We start from the raw sequence: 27,802 nt of genomic DNA, 5'->3' as shown, positions 1-27,802 counted from the left end.
TTCTTGACGAATAAAAAAAAAATATTGAAGTTTTTTTTTAATAATTATTATTCTTTTTTATTTCTATACTGTCTGTAAATAGAACAAATAAGAATAAATCGGCATTTGATATTATGAAACTGATCTTAAAGAACCTTTATTTTGAAGTAACGACTGTCGCTCTTGTTTCCCATAATTCAGAGAGGCAAACAAAAAGCCTCTGGTCGCGTCTTAATATCATTAAGTCATAAATAACAATAATTATCTTGAGGGATTTTTGAAACGTAGTTGTTATATTCATGTGCACTTCAAATTCACTGTTTCACATGCTCAGCGTAAATGTATTGAGCTGTTGTAAGGTAAGGGATGGTAAAGCGCATCTGCACCTGCTAGCAGAATGACTGTATTTGAACTACTGAAATAACAGGCAGATGAATTCAAGTCCACATTTAATTATACATTATATACAAACTTTGCAAATGTGATCAGTACCAAACCAGTGGTGGAATCCTTTTCCTCTATTAAAACTCTTTCAAATTAATGCAACTTAGCTTTTAAAATAGTTTGCCATCGTGGACATTTGATTTGCTAATCAAATTGATTTTCAATGAAACATGCTGAACAGCATTGTAATATGTTGTATATATTTGTAATATGCATATGTTGTAATATGGAAGGTAGTAATATTGGTCTTTAGATTGCATAGACCTACACTACCAGGAACAAGTTTGGATACACTTTGCCGAATTTATATCTTCATGATCTTAATGTTTTGATCTTAAGGCCTATGCTTAAATGTTTGAAATAAATACATTTTTTAGACATAAACATTTTACCTATGTATAAATGTGTTTTATAGAGCAAAAAAATAGTATGAAAAATAGTAAAAATAAGTGGTAACACTTAATAAGGTCTATTAGGTTACAGTATTTAATAATCTATAGTTGTTAACAGTTAGTAAAAAAATAGCTGTTCATTGTTAGTTCATGTGAGCCCAGATCAATTGAACATTTACAAAAACAACTTTTGATTTTAATAATGTATTAGTATTTTTTTTTAAATAGGTATAGGTTTTTTTTTTTACTTCTAGTTTAGACTACATCCACAGCTGCAGCTATACTTTTGAAGTGAATAGCATCCCTTTCCTCCATCCTTCTACTTCATAATTAAATAATCATCAGTATCTTACCTTTGCTTTTTGTTCAGGATGTGTTCTCATAGAGATCCACGAGGAGCATGTCACTGATCCTGTTTGCCTTTGTTGTCCGGGTCAGGGATGGACTCCCTCTCTCCGCCTCCACTGATTTCCTGCATAATAAGGAACTTCAGGAGAGAAAGCAACAGCTGAAAGTGATCTCAAAATCCCTAAGTTCATTACCAGAGAGAGGGACAGTCAAGGGCCATGAGCTCAACATTCAGTAAGTGCACTATTGTGGACAATAATGTCATAGGCCATAAATATTTTTTCCCGGCCATGAAAGTGCAAAAAATGTAATAAACAAAAAATATTTGTAGCCATATTAAATTAAAGGCAACCACTGTATTTTAATCGTGATACAAAGAAAGATGCTACACACATGTATGAGCAGTTTTTGTACATGCAGGCATTGTACATAATCGACCAGTCGTGGCATATGATAAGGTGGGATCTACAGAGAACGGTCAAAGTGATGCAAATATGCGTACATATTAGGTGTGTTCGATCGCTCGGTGTTTGACATCAATGTACCGTGAGAGCGATTCAAAAGCATAAGGAGCCGTCTGCTCTCTATAGCTCTGACGGTACTTTGGTGTCATGCACCGATCGGCCTGCGCAGTGCTGCTTCAAGTCGAAAGCAAGTATGAAAACAGAAAAACAAAGCCAAAACCTGGATATTTTAGGCAATATAGAAATCCAGGCCAGGTATGTTTCAAAAGAGCACGTATGGTCACCCTACATTATAATGAGAAGTATAAATACATTTTCGGTTTATTATGAAACTGGCGGGACAGATTCAGGGGTCACCATACTCGGTCCTGGAGGGCCGGTGTCCTGCAGAGTTTAGCTCCAACTTGCCTTTTATTTTTAAAGGTGTAGATCCTTTCAATTACACTGTTTCAGTTACATTCTATACACTGAAAAAAGGTTATTTAGATTTTAAAATGTTCTTCACACTTAGAAAAAAAAAGAACTATTCACTAAAAGGTTATTGGGGAACCAAAAATTGTTCTTCTATGGCATTTCTCAAAAAAAACTTTTGGAAGCTTTATTATAGTCTATTTATGAATTTATCTTTAAAAAGTAATATTTATATTAATTTGTTTACTTTTTAAAGAATAACAATCATCAATACATTTGTATTTATTCATCTTTAGTAATGTTGGTTAATAAAAATGGAACCATCCACTCTTAGCTCTTCGTTCACAACTTTTGAGATCATGAGATGCATGAAAATAACGGGGAATATAAGTGGATCAAGTGTTGCCATATCAGATACACGAATGATTAGAATCTTGTTTACCTGCATTCCAGAGTCCAAGATAAGCCAAGGAAATTGGTGGCTGCCCTGTGAAATCATTTGTTAACTAATTGGTCTCTGTGTTGTAGCTTCCTCTCAGCCGAGGGTGTGTCCTACATGACCGTATGTGCATGCAGTCTCCCTGCTGCCACGGCCTTCTGCTTCTTGGAAGACTTGCGCTGGGAATTCACAGCATGCTTTGACAACTCTGCAGTGGCCCTGGCAAGGAGGCCGTACCCCTTTCTTGAGTTTGGTAGGATGACAGATAAAAGTGATTGGATTAGGCATTAGATGAGTTATGGGTGTCATTAATACTGCATTTAAACCATGAATATGCAAATTAAGATAAGTCATAAGCTGAGCATGAGTTTGTCTGATGGTTTTATTTCAGATAGTGCCATTCAAAAACTTCAGCAGCATTATAATCAGAAAGGGGGTCCATCTCTGGAGGTCACCCTGGCCGAAGTACAGGAAGACCTCAGAACCAGCCCCCCTCAGGTTCTCACCATAGAGGACATGTTACTCACCAATGGAGCAGCCAATGGGCATGTAGAACAAACAGCTGCATCAGGTTTGCTGTAGTGATGAATACAGTGAATTCATAAGGGTTATTCCGCGTCTTAAGTTGGACATATGTTTTGACTGATTATTGATTTTTTTTTTTTTAAAGGTCAAGGTCAGAGATTGGAACCAGTCTCAGCACCAGGGATCCTCTCACTGGTTCTTAACATCATGTGTGCTGCCCTCAACCTTATACGTGGTGTCCATCTTATTGAATACACCTTCCAGGTAACACTATGGTTCAAGATGTTAATTTGGGACAGAACTATCTTGATTAGAAACATTATGGATGATTACTGATAAATGGCCAAATTTAAGTTTTTATACTATTTTGTCTAAATAAATAAAAAATTAAATACAAAAAAAAATCAACTTGTTAAATGCTGCAAGTGAATTTAGCCATCACAACTTAATAAATTACATTATGATTTTCTTTTGCTAAAGATTATGTTTAACAGTCCTTAAAATATTACTGTTTTTAAACTTAAGTGAGCATTAGATGACAAAGGTAAACTAAATGTAAAATTAAGGCATGCACAATTAAATATCAAATATTGGCCCATACATACCTACACATATATAGTATATATATATATATATATATGTGTGTGTGTGTGTGTGTGTGTGTGTGTGTATTTTTCTGAATTATATATTAATATATCAAATATTTTGCTTTTTAATTGATCACTTATTTAATTAATTTATCACTAGCAGCATGTGTCTGCAGGACTAGGTAGGTAATTACAGCTTAGGTAATTATGCTTTTTGAGATGGAGGACGTTCATATCTTGTCTAGGGCTTCAGAATCAGCACAAAATGTTCCATTTCTTCACCTGCAAAACTTTGTTGTTTTTGTTGACTAAAACTTTAAAAGTCATTTTCGTTAATCGAAAAATAGATGAAATAAAATTATTACTAATTGAGCTAACTGAAATAAAATAGTTGAAGTTGAAGTACTAAAATAAAAACAAATGAAAGCTAAACAGAAATATTTAAACATTTAAAATATAAAAAATACATATGACAAAAGCAAATAACTAAATTGCTAAAACTTAAACTAAAATGAAAATGAAAATTGAAATTTTAAAATAAAAACGAATTCAAATTATTTAAAAAATATTATAATAGTATATTAATAATAGTAAAATAAAACTGGTGCAAAATCCCAATAATAACCCCTGAGACAGATATGTATATAGAGGTAATTAAGTTTATTATAATTAAGTAATAAAGTTTTTAAATTATGATATGACAAGTATTTTACAGTATCATTATGATGGTTTGTGGAATGTGGTGGCATTAATTTTTATTATAATTAATTAAGCGATTAAATGTCTTATTTATGATATGACCCAATTTTTTACAGGATGATTATGATGGTTTGTGGAATGTGGTGGCATTTCTTTTGGCATTTCTTTGCTGTGTTTGCCAGGTAACACTCTGCATGTGCTACTCTGCATGTAGCATAAAAGATGATGCATTTGTAATATTTAATGTTTCCATTTATAACACCATCAAATGCACATCATGTCCGTTTAAGCGTCTAACTCAGATCTTTATCTTCTTCCCACACAGTGTCATCTGTACTTGTTCCATACCTGCCAGAAGAAGCTGAAATCCTTTACTCTCCTGACTCTCATCATCTTATGCAATGCTTTTCTCTGTGGCACTAACAATTCTGACTTTCTTTTCTTGCAATCAGAATTTAAATCAAATTAAACTCAGAACCGTGAGAATACTGAGACATTCTAGAAGAGAGTCGGAATTGCAAGATATAAACTTGTTTCTGCCACGTAATAAAAAAGGTAATTATTACTTTCTATCTCACAATTCACTTTTTTTTTCTCGCAGTTCTGAGATTTTAGCTTGCAATTTTGGGAAATCTGAGAAAGTATGAAAAAAAAAATCAGAATTCTGAGAACAAAAGGTCAGTATTTTGAGATAAAAACTCAAATATTTTTTTATTTGATACATTTTATCCCGTGGTGGAAACAAGCTTCAATATTATTCCCTTGTTGCAACTTGTTTGTTGCTAAAACAGATATAGACATTTAATAAATCAACAGCTGAACATAAGAACTGTGTGTTTGTCTTATTTGACTGTTGGGACAAAAGATTTGCTTAAGCATTTTCACTGTTTGAAGTGGTGTATACGTTTATATTTTTAAATAGAATAGAATAGAATAGAATAAGACAACCTAGAATAGAATCAGACAACTCAAAAGTGATTTTTGATAAATATCCTGAGAGTTTTCAAAGTCATGTTGGCAGAACAGTTTTATTACTCTTTGTGAATGAAGCTATAACAACTTGTTAGAAAGTCTCATGAAAACATTAGATTGTGCTTTACAGTTTATAACTAAGGTTGTCAGTGCAAAATAATGAATGATTCAACGGATGTTCTAAATGGCTCAAAGCTTTTAAATTCAAGCCTTTCAGTTTTTCTGTACTGTTGATTTTCAGCACTTAGATTTGAATTAGAAAGTAGATCAAATTGCTTGCAATTTTATCTACTTTCTAATTCAAATCTAAAGCAATTTTATCTACTTTCTAATTCAAATCTAAGTGCTGTTTCTCTTAATTAAAAATGACAGAATTCTCAGTAAATTATACAGACTTTGCGCATGTTTTGGTTTCAAAGCAATTGTAGTAATAGCTTTAGTGAATTAAAATAACATATAAATAAATGTTATTTGATGTGTTTTCTAAAACAACAGTTCTACAATTAGATCATATGTTTTAGTATTATATATATATAATGATTCATGTGTCTATAAACATTCATATCAGATTATGCTTGTAAGGTTGTACTATATGTGTCAGAACATTGGGTGGCAGTATATAACTATGGTTTCTATTGGCTTGAAGGAGTTGTGTACATTATGCATTTTATTGAATAGGTCAAATTCAACAATAAAAAGGTCAGATGTTCCTTGGGTTCACCTTGCAATGCTATACTGATTTGAGAGAAACTTTTTTTTTTGTTGGCGTCTTCAACTGAACATATGGCCTGGTGTGCATAAAAAACAACTGCTATTGACTTAATATGATGGTGTTTCATGTTCAAATTCTTCAGCTCTTACCGTTAAGATGAGATCTGGGACTTGAAGGTGTCTAATATTAACTTTATGACCTATAATCACCTCTGTTGGTCTATTCTCTAGGGGTATGGTTTAAAATTTTATCTTTGTTATAAAAACTCAAATATTTTTTATTTGATACATTTTATCCCGTGGTGGAAACAAGCTTCAATATTATTCCCTTGTTGCAACTTGTTTGTTGCTAAAACAGATATAGACATTTAATAAATCAACAGCTGAACATAAGAACTGTGTGTTTGTCTTATTTGACTGTTGGGCCAAAAGATTGGCTTAAGCATTTTCAATGTTTGAAGTGGTGTATACGTTTATATTTTTAAATAGAATAGAATAGAATAGAATAAGACAACCTAGAATAGAATCAGACAACTCAAAAGTGATTTTTGATAAATATCCTGAATTCTCAGTAAATTATACAGACTTTGCGCATGTTTTGGTTTCAAAGCAATTGTAGTAATAGCTTTAGTGAATTAAAATAACATATAAATAAATGTTATTTGATGTGTTTTCTAAAACAACAGTTCTACAATTAGATCATATGTTTTAGTATTATATATATATAATGATTCATGTGTCTATAAACATTCATATCAGATTATGCTTGTAAGGTTGTACTATATGTGTCAGAACATTGGGTGGCAGTATATAACTATGGTTTCTATTGGCTTGAAGGAGTTGTGTACATTATGCATTTTATTGAATAGGTCAAATTCAACAATAAAAAGGTCAGATGTTCCTTGGGTTCACCTTGCAATGCTATACTGATTTGAGAGAAACTTTTTTTTTTGTTGGCGTCTTCAACTGAACATATGGCCTGGTGTGCATAAAAAACAACTGCTATTGACTTAATATGATGGTGTTTCATGTTCAAATTCTTCAGCTCTTACCGTTAAGATGAGATCTGGGACTTGAAGGTGTCTAATATTAACTTTATGACCTATAATCACCTCTGTTGGTCTATTCTCTAGGGGTATGGTTTAAAATTTGATCTTTGTTGTATACAGTTTAGGAAGGACTTGTGAGTAATGCTGCCTGTCAGAGCAGCAATGCTGATCCAGGACAGTGGTGTAGGTCACAGAGTATATAATGCTGGGGAAAAAAGTCTGGTGCAGGTGTTGTGCCCAATTTTGACTCCCTGACAAATTATTACCCCCCCCTCCCCTCCCATTGAAGTTACTACCTGATTTCCTAATCCAAAATCCCACCCCTAATCCTAACCCCTCCCCCACACTTAACCCTAAACCTACCAGTACTAGGGGTGTAATAATCTGGTGGGGGGTCAGAATTGGGCACAACACAGGCATTACGCACCCAGTGTTGCTGTCTCCTGCTTGGCAATACTGCACTGAGAGCTTGGCAGTATATAGTCACCTTCGGTCCAACAGATTAAAGCAGAGGTTTGACCCAGATCACTCTCTGCTGCACTGATCCATTTCATTTCTGTGTTAAACAAGCATGAGAGGATCAGTCACAGAGTTCTGCTTCTCCTGTTGGCACTCACAGGTCTGGTTTGCAGGCATAGCCATAGAGAAATGAACATCTCTTTTATTTCTGAAGAAGTGTAAGATGTCTACAGAGCATAAGATCACAACTGCAACATTTCTTCCGTTAATATCGAATAATGTTCATTTTGGATGCAACATTGCAAGCACATTTGTCTTTTTTTGCTCCCCCAGTAAAAACAATTCAAAACAATAATTAGATTATTCCTGAATAAATCAGTATTCTTGAATGGGTGGCTTGAGTGAATGATTCAATTACTCACTTGTTTTGTTCCTGAATTAATCATTGTTTTTGAACGAATCGTTTGAGTGTAGGTCAATTAATTACTCACTTGTTCAAATCCTGAATGAATCTGTGGTTTTGAATGAATCATTTGAGCAAATGAGTCAATGGCTGCGTCCAAAATTGCTTACACTTACTTATTTTGAGTAAGTGCGTACTTTGCTATGCATATTTGGATGCAGCCAATGACTTGCTTATAAAGACAGCCATTTGTCGCCACCTATTGGCATAATGATGTAATGAAAAATTCACACCACCAATGCACAGTTCAGTATATTATAAGCAGGCGCTGCAGTTTTGTCGTCTACCTCTTTAAATGCTTGTTCGCTTTAAAGTCGGGTTGATTCTGATTGTCAATGGTTTTAACATTCATCAAATGGATAAAAATGTTCTTAAAGTTATTCCACCGATATTGTTCTTGTTCCGTTATCATTATACTTCCCTATTCTCATAGAATCAAAATGATCATCAAAACTTAATTGTTATAGTCCTCTGTGTGAATAGCCCTTAACTGCTGTATAATAAGAAACAAAGTCTTCCTAGATTTTTTCAGAAATTCTGAAGGAATTCCAGTTTGTAGTCTTTCTGTAGTCATGCCTTGCCTTTTCCACTTAAAGTCCTACGTTTACTTAGACCTTCCACATTGTCTTAATTAATTTGTGATTAACAGCATCTATTAACATTCTTTCTGAATGATAAACGCGGATGTCAAAAGAGGCATGTCTTTATTATTGGACATGAATCATTAATCAGAGGATTAATGGGAAGGTTGCTCAGATTTCTCTCAGATTTTCTTGCTTGCATTGCTCTATAAATTGCTTTGTGCTTCACCCATACTTCAACAGTTCATTCAATATGAGAAAACTTGTTTGAACTTTTGACTATGTTATACAAATTCAGAATTTGAGGATGGTAATTGTGACCTCTTTTTATGTCTTTCTCCCCCTGTGATGCAAAACGTATGCATTACAATCAAACTTGTGAATAAAGTTCATTCAGGCACATATGCACCAATCTAAAAAAGGAAATGGATTTTTCATAGGTTAAATTGTGTATCCGAGTGTCTGTCAATGCAATTTCCACACCTGACTAGTTCCTGTATAATGCATTTGTGAAACGCACTTGGCTCTCAGCTGGACTCTGGACTTTTGTTGAATTGAGTAGGATCTTAACCAAATATGCTTCTAATAATCACTTTCCAACAATGCTTGGTATGTCAATTTCTGTTATACAGGCCTCATGATTCGGATTGAACTGGAGGAAGGGAGCCTGCACAGCAAACAAAAGAGCCACAGGAACCGTGTCTGGTACTGTACCACCTCCATCTTTTTTTTTTTTAAATGATAATCTTTGTCCTGATAAATCATTGTACTCTCAGTGAAAATGAGACACTCCAGAGACCTTTTGCTCTGTTTCAAACATGAGATGGAAACACTGTTAATTGAGGCAGTTCCTTGGCAGCATTATGAATATTTGATTAAACAAAATATGTAATCCGGTTGCTGGTATTATATGTGTTTCTGCATACTATGTGTGGGTAGACATTTAATAAAGCTGGTTTACATGGTTTTATCGCCTAGTTCTGTTTGAAAGACAGTGATTTACTGAATAATCATTTCAAACAGAGGTAGCTCAGCTGAAAATGAAAATTCTGCCATCATTTACTCAACTTCATGTCATTCCAGACCTGTATGACTTTCTTTTTGTGTTGAATATTGTACAAAAGATGTTTCAGTGCATTCACTTTTATTGTATCTTTTTGTCTATACAATTAAAGCAAATGTTTACGATCATTCTGCCAAACGTCTCCTTTAGACAATAAAAAAGGCATACAGGCTTGAACAACATGAGGGTGATGACAATTTTAATATCTCTTTAATAGTTATAATGTGCTCTAAAAAGTGTAAAAAGCACATGTAAAAAACCAGGCAAATGTATTTATTTATTTAAGTCTGTGTTTTCAAAATAATGCTCTACAAACAACAGTGTGACCCTAACATACCATAAATATTTTATACCTCACATTACCAGTAGAATTCTTCAGGGACATTGTATTTGCTCTAGAGGTTGCTTTGACCCTGAAAGACCCTGTTTCAATCAGTTTTAGCTGGCTTTTTTTTCAACCATATACAGTCTCAGACCATACTGAATGTCTGAGATCATCCTGAAGAATATCCTGGAAAAAAAACGGCACTATTTCTAGGTCTTTCGAGGTCACTATTCAAATAAGAAAATTGTGGTCCTAAAAAGGTCAGATGTTCTTGCTTACCAAGCTCAAAATATTCTTTGAATCATCTCCAATTATGCTGGAGAACATGATCATCAGGTTTCACACAAAATTGTCTAGCTCATGCAGGTCATTTGCTACTGCCATTAAAGCAAAAGAGGGACAGGTCAAATAATAAGAAAATCAGTCACTAACTATTCTATTTTATGTTCAACTTTGAATTATGCATTTAAAAAAAATGTTTTGCCACTAAATGAGTTCTTAAATATAAGTCATACATCCACATATAAAAGCTGTAAAGATTAATTTATAGACACTACTAACTAATTTATCTAGTCAATATTATAGAAGCCTTAATCCTCCTCAAACAAGACTGTAGTTACATAAGGCTTTTGAGAAATTCATATTAAAATATCATTACTAGGTCTAAAATAGATCATACTAGGAATATAATATATTAAAATGATAATATAATATTAATATTATAAGATATGAATGACATTTAAATATTTACCCCATTACCATTTAATTAATAAGTTAGACAGTCTAGATTTTAGCTACAAATAAATGCTACATATACGTGGAGGGACATGGCTTATTATATTTTGCCTAATACTAAGACTCTCACATCTTTTTAAAAATGCAATGCAATTTTGTCAAATTTTATTCCACCTCTCATTTGAAAACAGTATACAGGTTGAAAGGAAACCATTTGACTTAAAATCTCAGCCTCATACTAATTCGATTTCATTGCGACAGACTTTCCTATCAGTACCACAATGGTATTAAACCCTTAATTAAAGAAGAAACACAAATGAACAGGGAAGTCTTGTTGAGAGAGCTTTGCTTTGTAGTGCTTTACCTCCTAAATCTCAAATGAACACTTAAAAGCAAACCTTTAAGCACAGGAGATTGTTTTTATAGGCATTTGAAGTTATTGGCTTGATACAGTCGTACTGAATGAAGAAAGAAACACTGTTCGTAATTACAAATGGAGATTAAGCTGTGCAATTTTTTATCAAAGACTTCAGACGGGTCTTTTAGAGTTTATTACGTTGATGAATCTTACTCAGTTTAATCACAGGCTATTTTTTTTGCTGGTTATCTGAAGCTTTAGTTTGCAGCTCCTTGCAGTTTATTCTCATGCATAACATGAGTAGCTATAGTGAATAACAATAAGATATAGAATAACAATAAGAATTCGGTGAAGCTTTGTTTAAATAATGATAACTAATATCAAAGACTGGGATAGAGATCAAACAGTTTAGTGAGAGTACCATTTACATTTGCATATAGTCAGTCATTGCTAGCAGTACAGAACAGCCACGTTTTCCTCCTAATTCAGAAAGCGTTGTGAATAAACCTATATGTTTTGCTTCCTAGTCTTCCTCAGAGCATGGTAAGAAAGTCAACGGTCGATAAGCACAGTCTCTGTTTGATGTTAGAGGTCTGCTCCATTCATGTGTGAAATTCTCCACCTCTGGAAAAATCAAACACATAAACCCATTAAAACTTGAGCGAGTTGCCACAGGGTGAGTCCACACCACTGAGAGCATGTCTTCTCTCCTTTGGACTTTTGGAAGAAAGGTCAAGCCACCCTTAAAGTGGAGGAAAACTGTTGGGAAAACATGAATTATTTCACAGCTGGCACTTAGTTTGATTCTGTTCATCTCATAATGAGTCGCTCATTTGGATTTGGCTTGAATCAAATCTAAATTGGCTCAGTCTGTGTTCAAAGCATTTTTAGATGTTGCACTGGGCTGCCATAAGTAAAAGTAGTCAAATTATTTTTACAGTGGGTATAGAAATGAATCACCCCCTTTAAAAAAATCACATTTTGTTGCTTTGCAGCCTGAAATGAAGACGGCCACAGTTTTTGTTTTATCCAGCTGTATTTACTGCAACTTATAACATCCAAGTGAAGGATATAACACCAACATGTCAGAAAAAAAAAACAGAATCACTGAGTTGGAAAAAGGATCACCTCCTTGTGTCAAGTATTTTGTTGAACCACCTTTTGCTTTAATTACAGCCTTTAGTCTGTTGGGATTTGTATCTGTCTCTACTAACTTTGCACATCTAGACTTTGCAATATTTGCCCACTCTTCTTTGCAGAACTGCTCAAGTTCAGTTCAATTTGGTGGGGAGCGTTTGTGGACTGCAGTCTTCAAGTCATTCCACAGATTTTCAGTGGGGTTTAAGTCTGGGCTCTGACTAGGCCATGCAAGGACAATTCGCCCTTTTCTCCTTCAGCCACTGTGTGCTCAGTTTTGCTGTGTGCTTTGGGTCATTGTCCTGTTGGAAGGTAAACCCTCTTCTCATTGAAGCCAAATAATTCATTAGTCTCATCTGCCTCAGAATCTTCAAGGTGCATTTTGGCAAAGCTCAGTCGTGACTCCATAGTGGCTTTTTTCTTTCAATGTGATATTGTTGTCACAGGCACACAATGACCACTTTTTGTCATAAATTCCTGCAACTCTTGGTCGCCTCTCTGACCAGTTTCCTCCTGGCTCTTTCATCCAGTTTGGAGCGACGTCCTGATCCAGGGAGGGTCTGTGTTGTACCAAATACCTTCCACTTCTTAATAACAGACTTCACTGTGCTTCTAGGCATTGATAAAGCCTTTGAAATTTTTTTGTATCCATCTCCTGACTTCTGCCTGTCCACAGCTTTATCCCAGAGATCTTTTGACAGTGCCTTGCCACCCATAGTTGATTGTTTGCTTCAGTTGCACTACCAAGGACTGAAATGGTCCAGGAAAGCTTTTTTCATGCTGAACTGATCAAAATGACCACAGCTGATCACAGTTGAAAGTCAAATGGCTTTGTGTGCCATTGAGAAGGTGATTCAGAGTGGACTGAGTAAATACAGCTGGATAAAACAAAAACTGTGTCCGTCTTCATTTCAGGCTGCAAAGCAACAACATGTGATTATTTTAAAAGGGGGCGATTCTTTTCTATACCCACTGTATATAACGAATTGTGTGTTTCAGTGTGAAACACTGTTTTCAGGAACAAAACTAGGGCAAGTGGGCCTTCAAAGGTTGAGAATCACTGATTTACATAATGCTTAAAGGACAAAGTAATCAAAAATTAAATTATTTACTTGCATTTACCTACGTCATGTCAATGCAAACCATCAGCGCCCTCCCGAGCCCTAGTTTGAAAGCTTATGAAAGTATAGAACATACATGAATGTTGTTTGTATAGTACAGTATGATTTTCTACATAATTGTGTCATTAGCACCGAAAATCTCATGGTACTGTAGCCATCCAATCTGGCTTCACTAAGAAAAGCTTTAAAATAAATTTTGGCACCAAAAGCAATAGTAACGAGGATAATTGCATGCATTGTTATATGTGAGTTTATGTGTTGGACACCTAGGGAAGAGCTGGCAAACATCTGGAAATGACAATCAAAACCTCACACACAATTACAATGACATTAACACATCTGCCAACATGAACAAATACCTATTTACTGAGTTATGAATAGAGTCTCATTCAATCAGCCGCATATAGTAAATTCATTTTGAACTGGACAATATGTAGCAAATGCTGGTTATGATTCAGATTTCTGCAAACATGCAGATCTGAATGACTCATCTTTCTATTCACCCACACCATGAATTCACTTCAATTAATTTTCACTTTCAAATGTGTGTGGACTGGAACCACAACCTTGGCTTTGAATAGCAAAACATGAGAAAATCCCAAAAAGCCTTTGTGTGAATGAATGGCCAGCATAACACATAAACAAATCAAATATTTTCTTGACTCATAATATACACAGTCCTACACTGTGCAAAGTTTTCTCGGCTATGAAAGAAGGCTTTGAAGCTTATAATTGGTTCAGCGCACAATTTACAACCAAGACAAATAGTAGAGCCCATGTTCACAGGTTAAACAGCAGCAGAGTCAAACATCTGAGGAGAATATTACAGGACTTGTACAGGAATCAGCAAAGCTATACAGTCACACAGAACACAGAATGGAAAAGAACACACGGTCTCTAGATGTGTTTTTAAAAGTTTAAAAGCTATAAACTTTCAAGACACATACATTCATCTATAACGCATCCCTTATAAAAAACATGGCTATTGTAGGCTAGTTAAACTATGGTTATCACAAATTAACCATGGTTTTGCTATAGGCCTAATAACCAGAGCTTAACCATGGTATTTGTAATAAAACTGTGGTTATACAAATGGTAATCAATCTGCCAAAAAACATGGTTACTACACTTTTACTATAATAAAACCATGGTTAATTTACTTAAGGGATGTTTACATATAAAAATAATTGAAGTAGAATGCAGTAGAAATCAAGAACATGATCGTTCACACTGAATGGTGACTTGTTATTTATACTTGTTAAAGCGAGATAAGCGGTTTTAAAAACTGGACATATTTTGCTTTACATGGTGTCTAAAAAACCTGCTGCGTATACTGAGACGATAAAGCAACAAAAAGTTTTCAGGTGTTCAGCGCACAATTTACAACCAAGACAAATAGTAGAGCCCATGTTCACAGGTTAAACAGCAGCAGAGTCAAACATCTGAGGAGAATATTACAGGACTTGTACAGGAATCAGCAAAGCTATACAGTCACACAGAACACAGAATGGAAAAGAACACACGGTCTCTAGATGTGTTTTTAAAAGTTTAAAAGCTATAAACTTTCAAGACACATACATTCATCTATAACGCATCCCTTATAAAAAACATGGCTATTGTAGGCTAGTTAAACTATGGTTATCACAAATTAACCATGGTTTTGCTATAGGCCTAATAACCAGAGCTTAACCATGGTATTTGTAATAAAACTGTGGTTATACAAATGGTAATCAATCTGCCAAAAAACATGGTTACTACACTTTTACTATAATAAAACCATGGTTAATTTACTTAAGGGATGTTTACATATAAAAATAATTGAAGTAGAATGCAGTAGAAATCAAGAACATGATCGTTCACACTGAATGGTGACTTGTTATTTAAAAAAAGCGAGATAAGCGGTTTTAAAAACTGGACATATTTTGCTTTACATGGTGTCTAAAAAACCTGCTGCGTATACTGAGACGATAAAGCAACAAAAAGTGCCGTTTCAGGTGTGTGTGTGGGACTTAAATGCATCTTATCAACACCACGGAGCCTGAGGCAAGTCAAGCTTTCTCTGATTGGATACTGTCTGACAGGTCGAGCTCCAGTCACGGTTCCCAATCACGTCTGTGAGGGTGAAAAATCACTGGCTCAAACATATTACCAGATCATCTCCCATTTCTGCTGGAGTTTTTTCTTATATGTAATGCTTTTACTGCATGGAAGCCACTGAACACTGTTATATGCTGCATTTATTTCACACGGAGGGCACCCAATGGGGGCCATTTCTTACAATATCAGGTCGAGCCAAGCCAACAATACAACGGCACAGATTTGGGATTCTTAAAGCAGGTTTGGTTCAGCTCAAAGCTGAAACTTGTTGAACAGTGGTTGTGCTGAACATCCATGGGTACTTTGGCTCATGAATATTTAACAATGGACATGAATACTGAAATGTGGCCTGCAGCTAGGCACCTGTTAACAGCCCTTATGTGGAAAGCAGCAAAAAGAGCATCCAAAAGAATGACAAAATACTTTCTGTTTTATTATAAAAGACTTCTGTTAACACATTTTCAATTTAGGCTAGGCTCGTTGGCATAGAATAAGGTATTTGTCACTGGCATTATTCATTAGCTTATTTGCATATGTTCCAGTAATCGTGTAAAACAAAGCTGCAATAAATCTACATAACAAACTGAAAAAATGTCGCTGAATCCTTTGGATCAACCAAACTAAATTTCTGTCAGGACCACTATCGTCAAAATGACTGATACCCACCCCCACCCCCAATGGTAAACAGAACAGAACAAAGCAGATATCAATAATGTTCTTAATAATATTTCAGATATCAATAATGTTCTTAATAATATTTAAGTGTAAAAAGGAGTCTGATTCAATGAGAAATATCAGAAAGCCAAGTCCTGACTGTGGCGAAAGGAGGAGTTGGGGATGGAGGAGGGTAATTTGCTCCTGAGCAAGAGATAAATCTGCTGAATAATACTGAATAGACCTTAAATAGGAATGTCATGATAGGCGTCATGTTCCTGTAGGTAGATGTGGATCAGCTGAGAGTCAGCCGATGCAAGCTTAACTCACGTGACCTGCCAGAACTAACACTATACGCTTCATTTAATTGTTTGATCAGGCAGAAATAGCTCAGTTGCAGGTTCTGCTCTGCTCTTTTTACAATTTATTGAATTCAGTTAAGTAGGTGCCAGGTTTGAGGCTTATTTTAATAAAATTCTAAATGAATGAGGAAAATATATATTCAAGGAACATCAACAACATATTTCCTGCCAAAAAAAAAAAAGAACATTTGCAGAAAATGTAGTCACCACCAGGCCATCCAAGATGTAGATAAGTTTATGTAGATAAATCACAAGACATTAATTGGTTGACTGGAGTCGTGTGGATTACTTGTGGATTATTTTGATATTTTTTATCAGCTGTTTGAACTCTCATTCTGATGGCACCCATTCATTGCAGAGGATCCACTGGTGATCAAGCGATGTAATGCTAAATTTCTCCAAATCTGTTCAGATGAAAAAACAAACTCTCTATATGGCCTGAGGGTGAGCACATTGTCATTTACGGGTGAACATAGAGACTGTAACATTATCTGTGAGATGTTGTCACTGCATTTATGCCTAAACCGAAGCAGAGACCTTTGAGAGTGGCCTTTAAAAGAGTAATTAGAAGAATGGTCATGTAAAAAAAACAGGACCAGCTGACAATGAGGGGAAACTGCACAGAGAAAATGAATTTCCCTCCATTGCTGACAGGAGTATGGGTTTTGAGTGTTTTACTTTGGCAATTCATAATGTTCTCAGCCAGTGTCTGATGATGAGTTATTGGAAATGGTTCTTTCGTGTCAGACCCCTGCTGATGTATACGTGTGTCATAATGTAACCACGTTATGGTGTGACTTTAATTGGATTCACAGAAAACATAGTCCAAAAATGATCAAATGACACCCGAGCTCATTTTAGTATGAATACAAAAACAATTTAATACAAATTTGAGTTTTGCTTTTTGGGTTTGTGTTCGAGTCAAGTTCAAATTTTTTTATGAATTAATTTTTTCCATGGCCCACCTATAATGTTTTCCGTGCAAAACAAGCTTTGCGGATTTTACTAGCAAGTAACATGAATTTGTGACAAAATATTATATAATATATAGTCGAACAGGATGCTCTGCCTTTGACATTATTAACAAAAGATATTGGAATTATCTTCTCTCTTTTAAAAAGTTAAGCCTGTTTAAGTTGGTGGCATTTTCTTATTTGCTTCTAGCATTGTTTTTCCAGACCTGTGGTCTCCAGATTTGAGGTCTTCGGGTCTTTTAAGTTTAAAGAATTTTAAAGTGCATGTCATAACCCACATTAACTTGTTTATATTGGTTGATTCCTCATGTTTTGCTGAATGGCAAGGACAATAGAGATAAGGAAAAAGTCCAGTTTCTTGCAGGATTGACATCGAGTTGGCACAATGGATTGCTGCAATTATCTACAACTAGACAAAAGCCTCTAAACGTAGAAGCATGTGTTTTGGTGTTTGCTTCATTTGCTTCTATGCCCTTAATTTCATTCAGTGCTTACCAGAAGGCAAAGGCAGAATGGTTCTTCAAAGGATGTCTGGGATTTGACAGGCTCGGAGAGGAAGCTGTGCATTTTAGTAGAGTGAAATTTACACAGCAAATAATTTATTTAGCTGAATCTCTCTGGGGAAAAAGGACTGTGACACAGGGCTTATTCTTGGTTTTCTTGAAGGCAGATGGAAAATAGAAAGGATTTGATATGAGAGTGTCTGTTGTAACCCAATGGATAAGCATTTCTTTTGTCATTTATATTCAAGTGTGTCATTTCTGAGCAATGTAAATATACAGCTCAAGTAGTTTATTTAAAATCGTTGATCGTGAACATTCAAACAACAGTGGAAAATGGTCCCAAATGTTACAAAAATACATATACCATGTATCAAGCTTATTTAAATGTGGATACAAAAATATTCACATGTACACATGACTGTAAAGAATTTGGGTCATACTTTTTGTGAATTTATTACTTGAAATGCACCATATGTGTTGCATGCGGTATGGACACATATTACTCACTTTCACAGCACAGATACACAGTTAATATACACAACATCCAGTTTTTCTGCTGTGCACTTACATATTATGCTTCACCTAAATTAATATACAACAAACAGCATATCTACACATTGTTCCAAAACCAGACAGCCTATAGCCTATACAGCGCAAATGATTAAAATAGGCACCTTTTCCTATATGCATTTATATAAAGTTCACCAAGTACACTGCTAGCTATCTTTTATATATTGAGAATTACAACATTTTATTTAACATTTTTTTATAAGAATATACGTTCTTTATTGTGGTAGATTAGAGGTAATCTGGCTAATCACACATTTAAAATAAAACATATGTCATCGGACAATATTGGGCAGTGATTTGAGGCTTTAAACTCTTTTCATTAAATATATTACTATAACCTTTGCAAGAAGTCCCATTTGGTGTACATTCCCTTTATATGTTCTATCAGATGTGACAGTACATGACTTTTTACACTCCACTGGAAACAGAAACCACAATCCAGAACTACCTTTACGTGGCACTGACCCAGTTCGAGTCGCTTTCCGGGACTTCACAGGCCGTGATCTGGCTGCAAGTCCATCTCAATGAGAAAAACTGTGAGACAAGAACATTGGTGTGACAGGGCAGCCTGCTTTTTCATTTCCCTTTAGCTTGTACATAAACACAAAAATCCTTCTGCTTGAACAAGCACTGCAAGTTACCACTGAAACCAAAGGACGTAAAAAAAAAAAAAAGTGTCACAGTACAAAGAAAATGGTAAGTTTACAGCATTAGCATTACTGCAAAGATTTACAATGCACATAAGTACTAATTCCATTGTTAAGCATAAATTGGTCGACATGTATTATTCCTTAAGATTAATAATAAGCATTGTAAAAGCCTATGACAGTTCTATCAAGCTCCAACAGTGCCATCCTTGTCATCGTTGATCTCACAATTGATAGTTTGTTCTTTGCACAAAAGGATTTGACATTAGACCATTAAACCATCAATTCACGGCGATACATGGCACAATGACACTCAAACAAGCATGCAAAATGAATGTTGACACCGCTGGGATGACTGATCTGGAATGATAGTGCAGAGAAGGGCATTCGGCTTCCAAATGTGCCTAAACACACACACACACTCACACAGGTCTGAAAACATCATTCCAAAAAAAAAATATGAACAACATGTTTCGAAGAAACATCACATTTGGTCTCTACAGTATATCTCCATATATTGGATATTCAACAATCCACTTTTGGTTGCCTTTTTGTTTTTTAACTTGCCTCATAAGCAAAATACATAAGTGCAGTCCAGGTAAAGAATCCCTAACCTCTTTTTCCTACAGCGTATCATCAGACATTCTTGATGATGCTGTTGCTTCAATGTCCCTGCAGATCTGAGTCGGGCACAAAATGACGGCAAAACTGCAATCTCGCTGCTCTCCAGAAGATCACTGTGGCTTTATTTACAGGTTTTATGTGTTGCAGAAGTTGATCATTGCCTGTCCAATATCATGTTTTTCATACAAGAACCTCATTAAAGACTCCTATGGCATCAAATTGTGCTATGTTCAGCAAATGTAAGGTTTAGTATATCTCCAAATATTATAATACAGTCTGAAATTCAGAACTGAATTTCACTAGGACACTTCCCGAGTGTCTTCATGCCCTTTACAGCCTCATTCTGGTGACCATAACCCATCGTTGTAGATGCTAAGTTAGACTGTGATGGACGTCTCATCTTGACATGCGGATGCACGGCGAGTCTTGGGGCTGCAGCGAGTCAGCATGGAGATCTGCGTGCTGAAGTTGTTACCATTGCTGCCCATGGATGGGTGCTGGTATTTGGTGTCAGGACCCAGAAACCTTTCAAGGTGCCATCGCCTCCATTTCCTCTTGATCTCAGCTTGGACCTGAGAGCCAGACAAGATCCAGTCTAATCAATTGATGGTGGATAAAACGTATTCATGCTCTACAGTTTTGTACAAAAACTCTACAAGTTAGATTACGTAACTCTGTAAATAAGGAACATTAAGGAAGTAAAAATGGTTGCAACTGGGTTTTATGCAACCCAGGCTCACTGGAAATGCTTGACTCTGACTGTATTTCTGCAAAACTTGAAGTACACTTTGTCTACTTTCGCTACACAATGTTTAAGGTGACATCCACATAAGGCGCTACATGCGATTTAATTTTTCCTCCATTGCAAATGTTGGTTTATTAAAAAGCCCAGTGTCATGAAAAAAAGCATGCTTTTTTGCAAAAAGATACTGCATTGCTTGTAGCACAGCAGTTTTAAAGTGAAATCTCTATTGACTGGTGGTAAATTGTGTGTTCAGCTTTTGGGATTCTGGCTGCCAATGTTTTTACCGTTGATCAGCTGGAGAAAAGATGTTTTGAAAGTGATTCAAGTGTAAATTGAGTTAAGACGCACTTTTCTTGGGCAGTACATAATGGCGCAAATACCAGTAAATTGACTACTGCAAACCTTAGTAAATCATGTTGCATGATTTATTTAAATACATTCCTCTCATAAATTTTGCGTCTGAAGGGAAACTCCCACAAATGCATATGCAATAAGGTCAGCCGCAAAATTGACTGTCCACACCTTTTCATCACTATTTTTCACTGCACGTCTTTAGGACATCCTGACAGTACTTTTTTAATGCCAAAAGAGGGTTTGCACTGGTGCAAGCATTTAGTAAATCTGGCCCTAAATGTCTGGTGACCCTAAATGATTAATGATCTGTCGCGTTTGAAAATAATGCTACAATAAGTCCTACCCTAAAAACAACCAATAGTGTTAATTAAAGCCAGCATGAGATACAACGCATTTGCAGAAGGAAGCAACCGTGCCATTTTAGCTTGCATCTAGTATTCTTTACTAGTCTACTATTCTTACTTATACTGGCTCCACATTGAAAGTGCAATGATGTATCAGGTGAGTTATCGAACAAGTTTACTTCATCAGAAAAGTCATATATGTGGAGCTGGTTATGCGATGCAAACATCAAACTCTATTAGTTTACAAATCACGCACTATGGTAAAAGTATTTTGAGATAGGAACATAGTATCGTGCAAGGAACAGAGCAAAAATATTTATTTATTTATCAATCTGTCACTGTAATTATAATTTGTGTGAAAAGGAACAAAAGTTGTTTTACTGCCTCTAGTGTTCACCTGAAAAGTGCAGTGAAATGTGATGTATTTCAAGTTTTGCACAAATGTAGTCACTTATTTCCAGTGAGCCTGGGTTGATTTTTTATAGTAAGACAGGATCATTTTACACATAGAAATCAGTTTAAGTTTGTACACTAGTTGTTAAACTTCATCTGTGGGGCACAAACACGTGAAATTATTTGAATGCACCTGGAATAAAGTCTGCACCTGTGACCCCTTTATTTAATCTGTACTACAAGCAAAAAGGCCCAAGATGCTGTGAACATCAATGCATATATCAAAGTAATAGGCCTCCTTTGCCAGTATGTCTAGAGCTATTTGCAGCCTGTGTGAGCTAGCAGAATCTAAGACACTTACAGGCTTCCAGGGCTTTAGCTTTTAATGAAACTTCAATATAGGAAGAGGCTTCTGATCAGCTGTGACTGAGTGCACCTAAAGATTCTGTCTGTTTATCCATCCATCCGTGCCTTACCTCTCCATTCATGAAACAGTAGAGTACAGCAACCACAAAACCCTGTTAAAACAAGTGAAAGCAACTTACTCATATACCACTGTAGGTACAATGAAAGTATTACAAGGTCATTAATTCAAAGCATTACGCACGGGAATGTGTAATGCTAGATGTCTAGAGATTCCTACCAGACTGTCTAGTATGACTGTGGCCTAAAAAATATGGGACAAACCCTTCCTGAATTCATGCCAGCCATTCTGGTGGCTCTGCTTATGAAAGTTTTTTTATTCAAACTAACAGATTTTTTTCCATTTTGTTACATGAAGGTCACGTTTGAAACTGTCTTGAAAACCTTCTATCATGCCTTCATATTTCCCCCCACCTTTTTTTGCCATTTTTGTCAAAATTTTTAAAATAGATTTTATTGTTTTACTCTTTTCCCAGACCCAGATAGTTAATATTCAGATCATAGGGAATTGTTTTTTTTTTCATAAATAATTTAATATTAAATAATATAAATATTTATTGTATGGAAATGGTTTAAATACATATTCAAAATTAACGACTCTCTGACTACAGTTGTGGCAATTGGTTTTTTACCCTAATAAAGTTTTCTGAAAAGTTAATGTATTTATCTAATGAGGAGAAATAAACATTTTCATAAAACAAAATTGGTAACTTTTTACAGTAAGGTTCCATTTGTTAACATTAGCTAACCACATTATTTTTATTAACTAAAATAAACAAAGATGAATAAATACTGCAACAAATGAATTGTCCATTGTTATTTAATTGTCATTAACTAACATTAATTGTCTTTTCTAATCAAGCTCTATTAATGCAAAAAATTGTGAAAATATTGTGTTATTGTTCGTATTTAGGATACAAAAATGTGCTAGTTTAAAATGCCTTAGCATGACAAATGAGCAAACATTTTAATTAAAAAAAGTGTTTAAAATATAATTTTTCACCAATTTCCAACACAAAATGTAAACACAATAAATCATTCGCAAAGTGGTGGAAATGTCCAAGACCTTAAAAATCAAATTGAATAAACTAGTGAGAATGTGAAAAGTGTTTAAAAGAGAGTTTATTTTCTAAACATCCACAGGGCAAAAGTGGCCACAGTTGAGGAAACACCCAATTATGCCATTAAAAAAAAACAATGGCCAATAGCTAAAGTGTGTGAGAGAGAGATTCTCTATGGAGACTGTTTGAGGAGCCCTGAGCAGTTCTACCAGACATCATTAAACTATTCTGCTATCTGAACAACAGTGCTACGATTAGCTTGAGAGCATTTCCTGTCACTGGCAACTACTGATATTTGGGCTCTACTTTTTTTTTTTAGCGACTAGTTTGAGTGATTATCCTCAGATGATTATTCTCAGTGAATCTTTAGACGTACCTGAAATGACCCAAGAATGAGGTCAAACACAAGCCTTAGCTCAGTTTTTATGTTCTCAGGAATGAAAGCGAATATGATGAAGTTTATCCCAAAGAGTGGAATCAACAAAAGTGTGGATTTTGCCAGCCTCCTATAGAAAAGAAGAAGAAAAAAAAACATAACAAATAGCTTTATGGGATACTTTCCTGTCATTCATAACCTGCACACAGTGCAGGGCTGCAAATGATATTATTACCAGGTGATATCAAAAAGCATATTACTGGAATAACAACATAAGTGATGCTGGGTAGAAAATTGCAGGTGCTTAAGAATTGAGTCTTGTTTTGTGCGAACTGAACAGTGGAGAGCTACTTAAGGACAAGGGACATTAAATCATCCGAACAGGGGCGGAGAGAGCCAGTGACATTTTAGATGATGAGATTGCAGTGCAGTGGGTTCTCGCTTGCTGCTGGAGAGGCCAGCTAAAATATCCCCATATTTTATGCCCATGTTAAAATTCCATAAGCTAAAATGTTTCTCATGTACCTCCAGTCCTCATCCTTCCGAAAAGACCAGAATAGTTGGTCTAAAGCAGAAATTGTGCTTTAGATGCTGGTGTCCCCGTCAGACTTCATAACTATCTTAACCAACAAGAATCCCTTGGCCAACCAGATTTTGTTTTCTGCTGGTTTTGCTGGTTAGCTGCAGGCTGGTCCACCAGCTAGACCAGCACTTCCCAGCTTTAACCAGTTTGGACCAGCATTTAAATGGATAGTTCACCCAAAAATGAAAATTCAGTCATCACCACTTTCTTTCCCCCATGAAAGCTCTGAAAGATTCCGCTCTTTTCCATGCAATTACAAATAATTTAAACTTCAAGCTTCAAAAAGAATGCAAAAAAGTAATCATAATAAAAGTGGCCATATGACTCATTTGCTAGATTCCAAGTCTTCTGAAGTCATATGATAGCTTTGAGTGAGGAAAAGATATTTTGAGAAATTTTAGTCACTATTATAGTCACAGGTAATCTTCTCCTTCGCTGCAGTTCTCGAATCTCATTCACATTTGTCAAGACGTCTCACACTAGGTTAACATCTAATTTAAAAGGGTAAAATCTCCTTTCGTGCTGCACAGTCATATGGGTTTAGAATGACATGAGGGTGAGCAAATGATGACAGAATTTTCATTTTTGTGTGAACTATCCCTTTAAATTTCATGCTGGTCCTCTCAGTAGGATGAGGAGATAAAAGAGAACAAATTACAGAATAAAAATATGTTTTGAATGGGTTCTGAATACTTACGAATATTGGTTTGATTCATTTCTCCCAATGTCAGGACAGTTGATCTTCTGCCGCAGTATCCGAATGATACAAATGAAGAGGATGAAGTTCATCTGTTGTTGGTGACAAACAACAAAATAACAAAATAGTGGGTATTGTTATTTTTGTAGAGCTTCATGATTAAGCACAAATTACTGAAATCACTGAGGGGTCAAAAAGCCAATGGTTCCAAAGCACAGTGTTTATATGTCTCAGAGAAAGCAGGGACTGGCGTCTGTTAGCAAAAGGAGAAAACAAAACTACCTCCTTGAGACGGCAGCGAGACAACATTAACTCTAAGTAGACGAGATGGACTGTAGCAAAAAACAAGCAATAACTGAGCAATAAGCATGTCTGAGTGGGGGAAGACGAGAAGAGCCTCAGTTTTCCAGCCTAACATAGCAAATCCCAGACACCGTGAATAAATCTGCATTAACATTCCACTAGAGAGACAGATTTTCTCTCTGTCATTCTTTCTCTCAAGACTCTTTCTCTTAAATCTCTCAAAAGAAAAGCCAAGAAGGGCTTGTAAGAGTGTTTTCACACCTTTCAGCCCTTATTGATATATCATGTATAATGTAAATCCCTAGCCATGGGACATACGTCAACCGGTTTGAGTGTTACTGACATCTTAACACTCAGCACTAAGCAAATCATTATATTGTAAGGGTATAAACAAACAGCCAAAACACAAAGTGAAACTCATGAGAGAGTGATTGCTAGGTATTCACAATAATTATTATAGGAGTTTATATATATATATATATATAATATTGCTGTCATGACAACTCTTGGAGAGTTTTAGCATGGTAATATACGTAGCAGTGTTAATATGTTTGGTCTTGGCGGAATGGATCTGCTATGCTGCTGCTGCGGCAGAGCAAGCACCAACCATGAAAATTGGTGTTTCTTTTAGGGAAAAGCAAAAGACTATATAAATAATACTAAAGAATAAAAATATACAAAAAATATATAAAAAATAAATACAAAAATTAAACAGAGCACTAAAAAAGGAAAGAACTAAAATATAAAAGAAAGCACTAAAATAAAAATGTATTAAAATATACAGAAAAACAAAAAATAAAAGCATTTAATTTATTTTATGAAGCACTAAAATATATAAAATATGCACTAACAATATATACAATTTTAATTGATACATTATAACAATCTAAAAAAATATATAATTTTTTTATTACTATAATAAATAAAACAAACACATTAGAGAAAGCACTAATATATATATGAAATTATCAAATTTAAAAAGGTGGAGGGTTTCTGTAGCGCGCTGCAACTGCTACAGCAAACACTAGCCAAGTATTTGAATGTTGAGCAGCAAGTTCATTGGCTGCTGATGTGAAAGAAACCAATCAGCTGCGCCATGTATATATATATATATATACTGTGTCCCTTTTACACAGTGTATTTTAGGTATAGTAAATGGACACCATTACTTTAAGTGAAAAAAAAAGAAAAAGTGACGTGTGGCCAAGTATGGTGTCCCATACTCTGAATTTGTGCTCTGCATTTATCCCATGCACACACATAGCAGTGAGTAATGAACAAACACACACCCGGAGCAGTGGGAAGCCATTTTTGCTGTGGCGCCCAGGGAGCAGTTGGGGGTTCAGTGCCTTGCTCAAGGGTCTCACCTCAGTCATGGTATTGAGGCTGGATCATTCTGTACATTCACTCCCACGCCTACAATCCCTGCCAGTACCAAGATATGAACCTGCAATCTTTGTGTTACAAGTCCAACTCTCAAACCATTAGGCCACTACCTAATGTTTACACTAGCAGTCAGTGAAGATGGATGAGATGTGTCCTAATATTGCAAGTAGACATTTATCAGAAAAACAAAATTAAGAAATAAATTACAGAAATTCTTCACAGGTTAGACAGGGGAACGTAGTCAGGCAGACCAAGTGTAAGCTTATCTCCATGGCGACCATGAGTGACTGCAATCATAATGTACAATAACAACGTTCTCCAATCATAGTAACGGTGACATATCATGCTTCAGGAGTGAAAAGGCATCTCACCAGAATTGAAGCTAATATTGGGGTTTTAATAATCCACCAGAATAGGTCAGAATTTTCAATTATATCCCAGCATCTGGAAAAAATGGCAAATAAATGTCATGTATACATTTTTGCTTGCAATGATGACTAAGTATTTATGTCTTGATTTTAACATAAAATCATTGAAGGCTTTGACTGATAGGTTTATCTTACCCGACGTCATTGAAGTAAGCCTTGGCAAAGCTCCAAGCCATGATGAAAATCGTTGGGCCTCCTGGAGTGAAGTGAAATGAGAGCGTATTTCAGTCAATACATCAGCGGCTGCCTCTTTACATGGCTCACTGACATAATCATTATGTCAAAGTTTAACAAAAGAAGGTTAATAAAGAAACAGATGCACATAAATACTATGACACCTACCCCAACCAATCAGAATGTACCACCAGAAGTACTTCCTCTCTGAGAAGAAGGAGACGGCCAACAGAGCATGAAGATACAGACCTTCCACAAGCAGCCAGAAGAAGCTTGCCATAATGCAATACTGGAAAAAGACAATCACAGCTTTGCAGCCAACCTGAAAATCAGAGACGGAGGAAATGAAAATGGCTTTGAGAAGTCATTCCCACCCTTGAGTGCTCTGAGGAGTAAGGACATCCTGACATTTATCACGGTGATAACAAATTGTAAAATACTGCAGTGCGACCACTGTATGCAAATGTTTTCCACAAAAATGAAAAACGTTTTGAATATAGCTGCAACAATGATCATTTCAGATATGTCGTTCTAAAGAAATCAACTCTTCATTCAGTAGTTTCCAATTAACTAACTACATCATACATATATTATGTACTACCATCGAGTGCTTTGTGAAATAAAATGAAATTGGAAAAAAGCTAGGGATGTAACGATTCACTCAACTCACGATTCGATTCGATTCGATTCACGATTTTGATTTCACGATTCGATTTGATTCACGATTTTTTATTATTATTTTTTTTTTTACAAAATGAGATTTAAGACAAATAAATTAAATGTGTCCTTTTATTATTGCTTGGACAAAATGCTGCACATTTCTTTGTGAAATTGAAATATAA

The 27,802-nt window shown here is 35.4% G+C and overlaps 2 protein-coding genes across 2 annotated transcripts in view; one reads left to right on the top strand and one right to left on the bottom strand.

Annotated features, from left to right (window-relative positions):
* The first annotated feature begins 170 nt into the window (after window positions 1–170).
* Window positions 171–18,950, top strand: LOC107733186 (vesicle-trafficking protein SEC22c-like). The gene is made up of 8 exons (XM_016544737.1): window positions 171–338; window positions 1,186–1,397; window positions 2,567–2,730; window positions 2,869–3,048; window positions 3,148–3,266; window positions 4,405–4,470; window positions 4,614–4,701; window positions 18,811–18,950. Exons 2-8 carry the CDS (start codon window positions 1,216–1,218, stop codon window positions 18,948–18,950), a joined length of 939 nt encoding a protein of 312 aa, XP_016400223.1. The 5' UTR covers window positions 171–338; window positions 1,186–1,215.
* Window positions 18,951–19,121: 171 nt separating this feature from the next.
* Window positions 19,122–27,802, bottom strand: part of vipr1b (vasoactive intestinal peptide receptor 1b) — a 51,552-nt gene continuing 42,871 nt past the window's right edge. The window contains exons 7-13 of the mRNA XM_016544799.1: window positions 27,129–27,282; window positions 26,922–26,982; window positions 26,730–26,802; window positions 24,670–24,761; window positions 23,390–23,519; window positions 22,006–22,047; window positions 19,122–20,265 (exon numbers count right to left, since the gene is read on the bottom strand). Coding sequence (XP_016400285.1) covers window positions 20,071–20,265; window positions 22,006–22,047; window positions 23,390–23,519; window positions 24,670–24,761; window positions 26,730–26,802; window positions 26,922–26,982; window positions 27,129–27,282 — 747 coding nt within the window. The 3' untranslated portion in view covers window positions 19,122–20,070. The remainder of the gene's footprint in view (window positions 20,266–22,005; window positions 22,048–23,389; window positions 23,520–24,669; window positions 24,762–26,729; window positions 26,803–26,921; window positions 26,983–27,128; window positions 27,283–27,802) is intronic.

Source organism: Sinocyclocheilus rhinocerous, unplaced genomic scaffold (genome assembly GCF_001515625.1).
Source record: "Sinocyclocheilus rhinocerous isolate Xijiao unplaced genomic scaffold, SAMN03320098_v1.1 scaffold1245, whole genome shotgun sequence".
In the NCBI taxonomy this organism is placed as follows: Eukaryota; Metazoa; Chordata; class Actinopteri; order Cypriniformes; family Cyprinidae; genus Sinocyclocheilus; species Sinocyclocheilus rhinocerous.
Note: the sequence above shows the minus strand (reverse complement) of the source record. Positions and strands in the feature narration are given on the sequence as shown.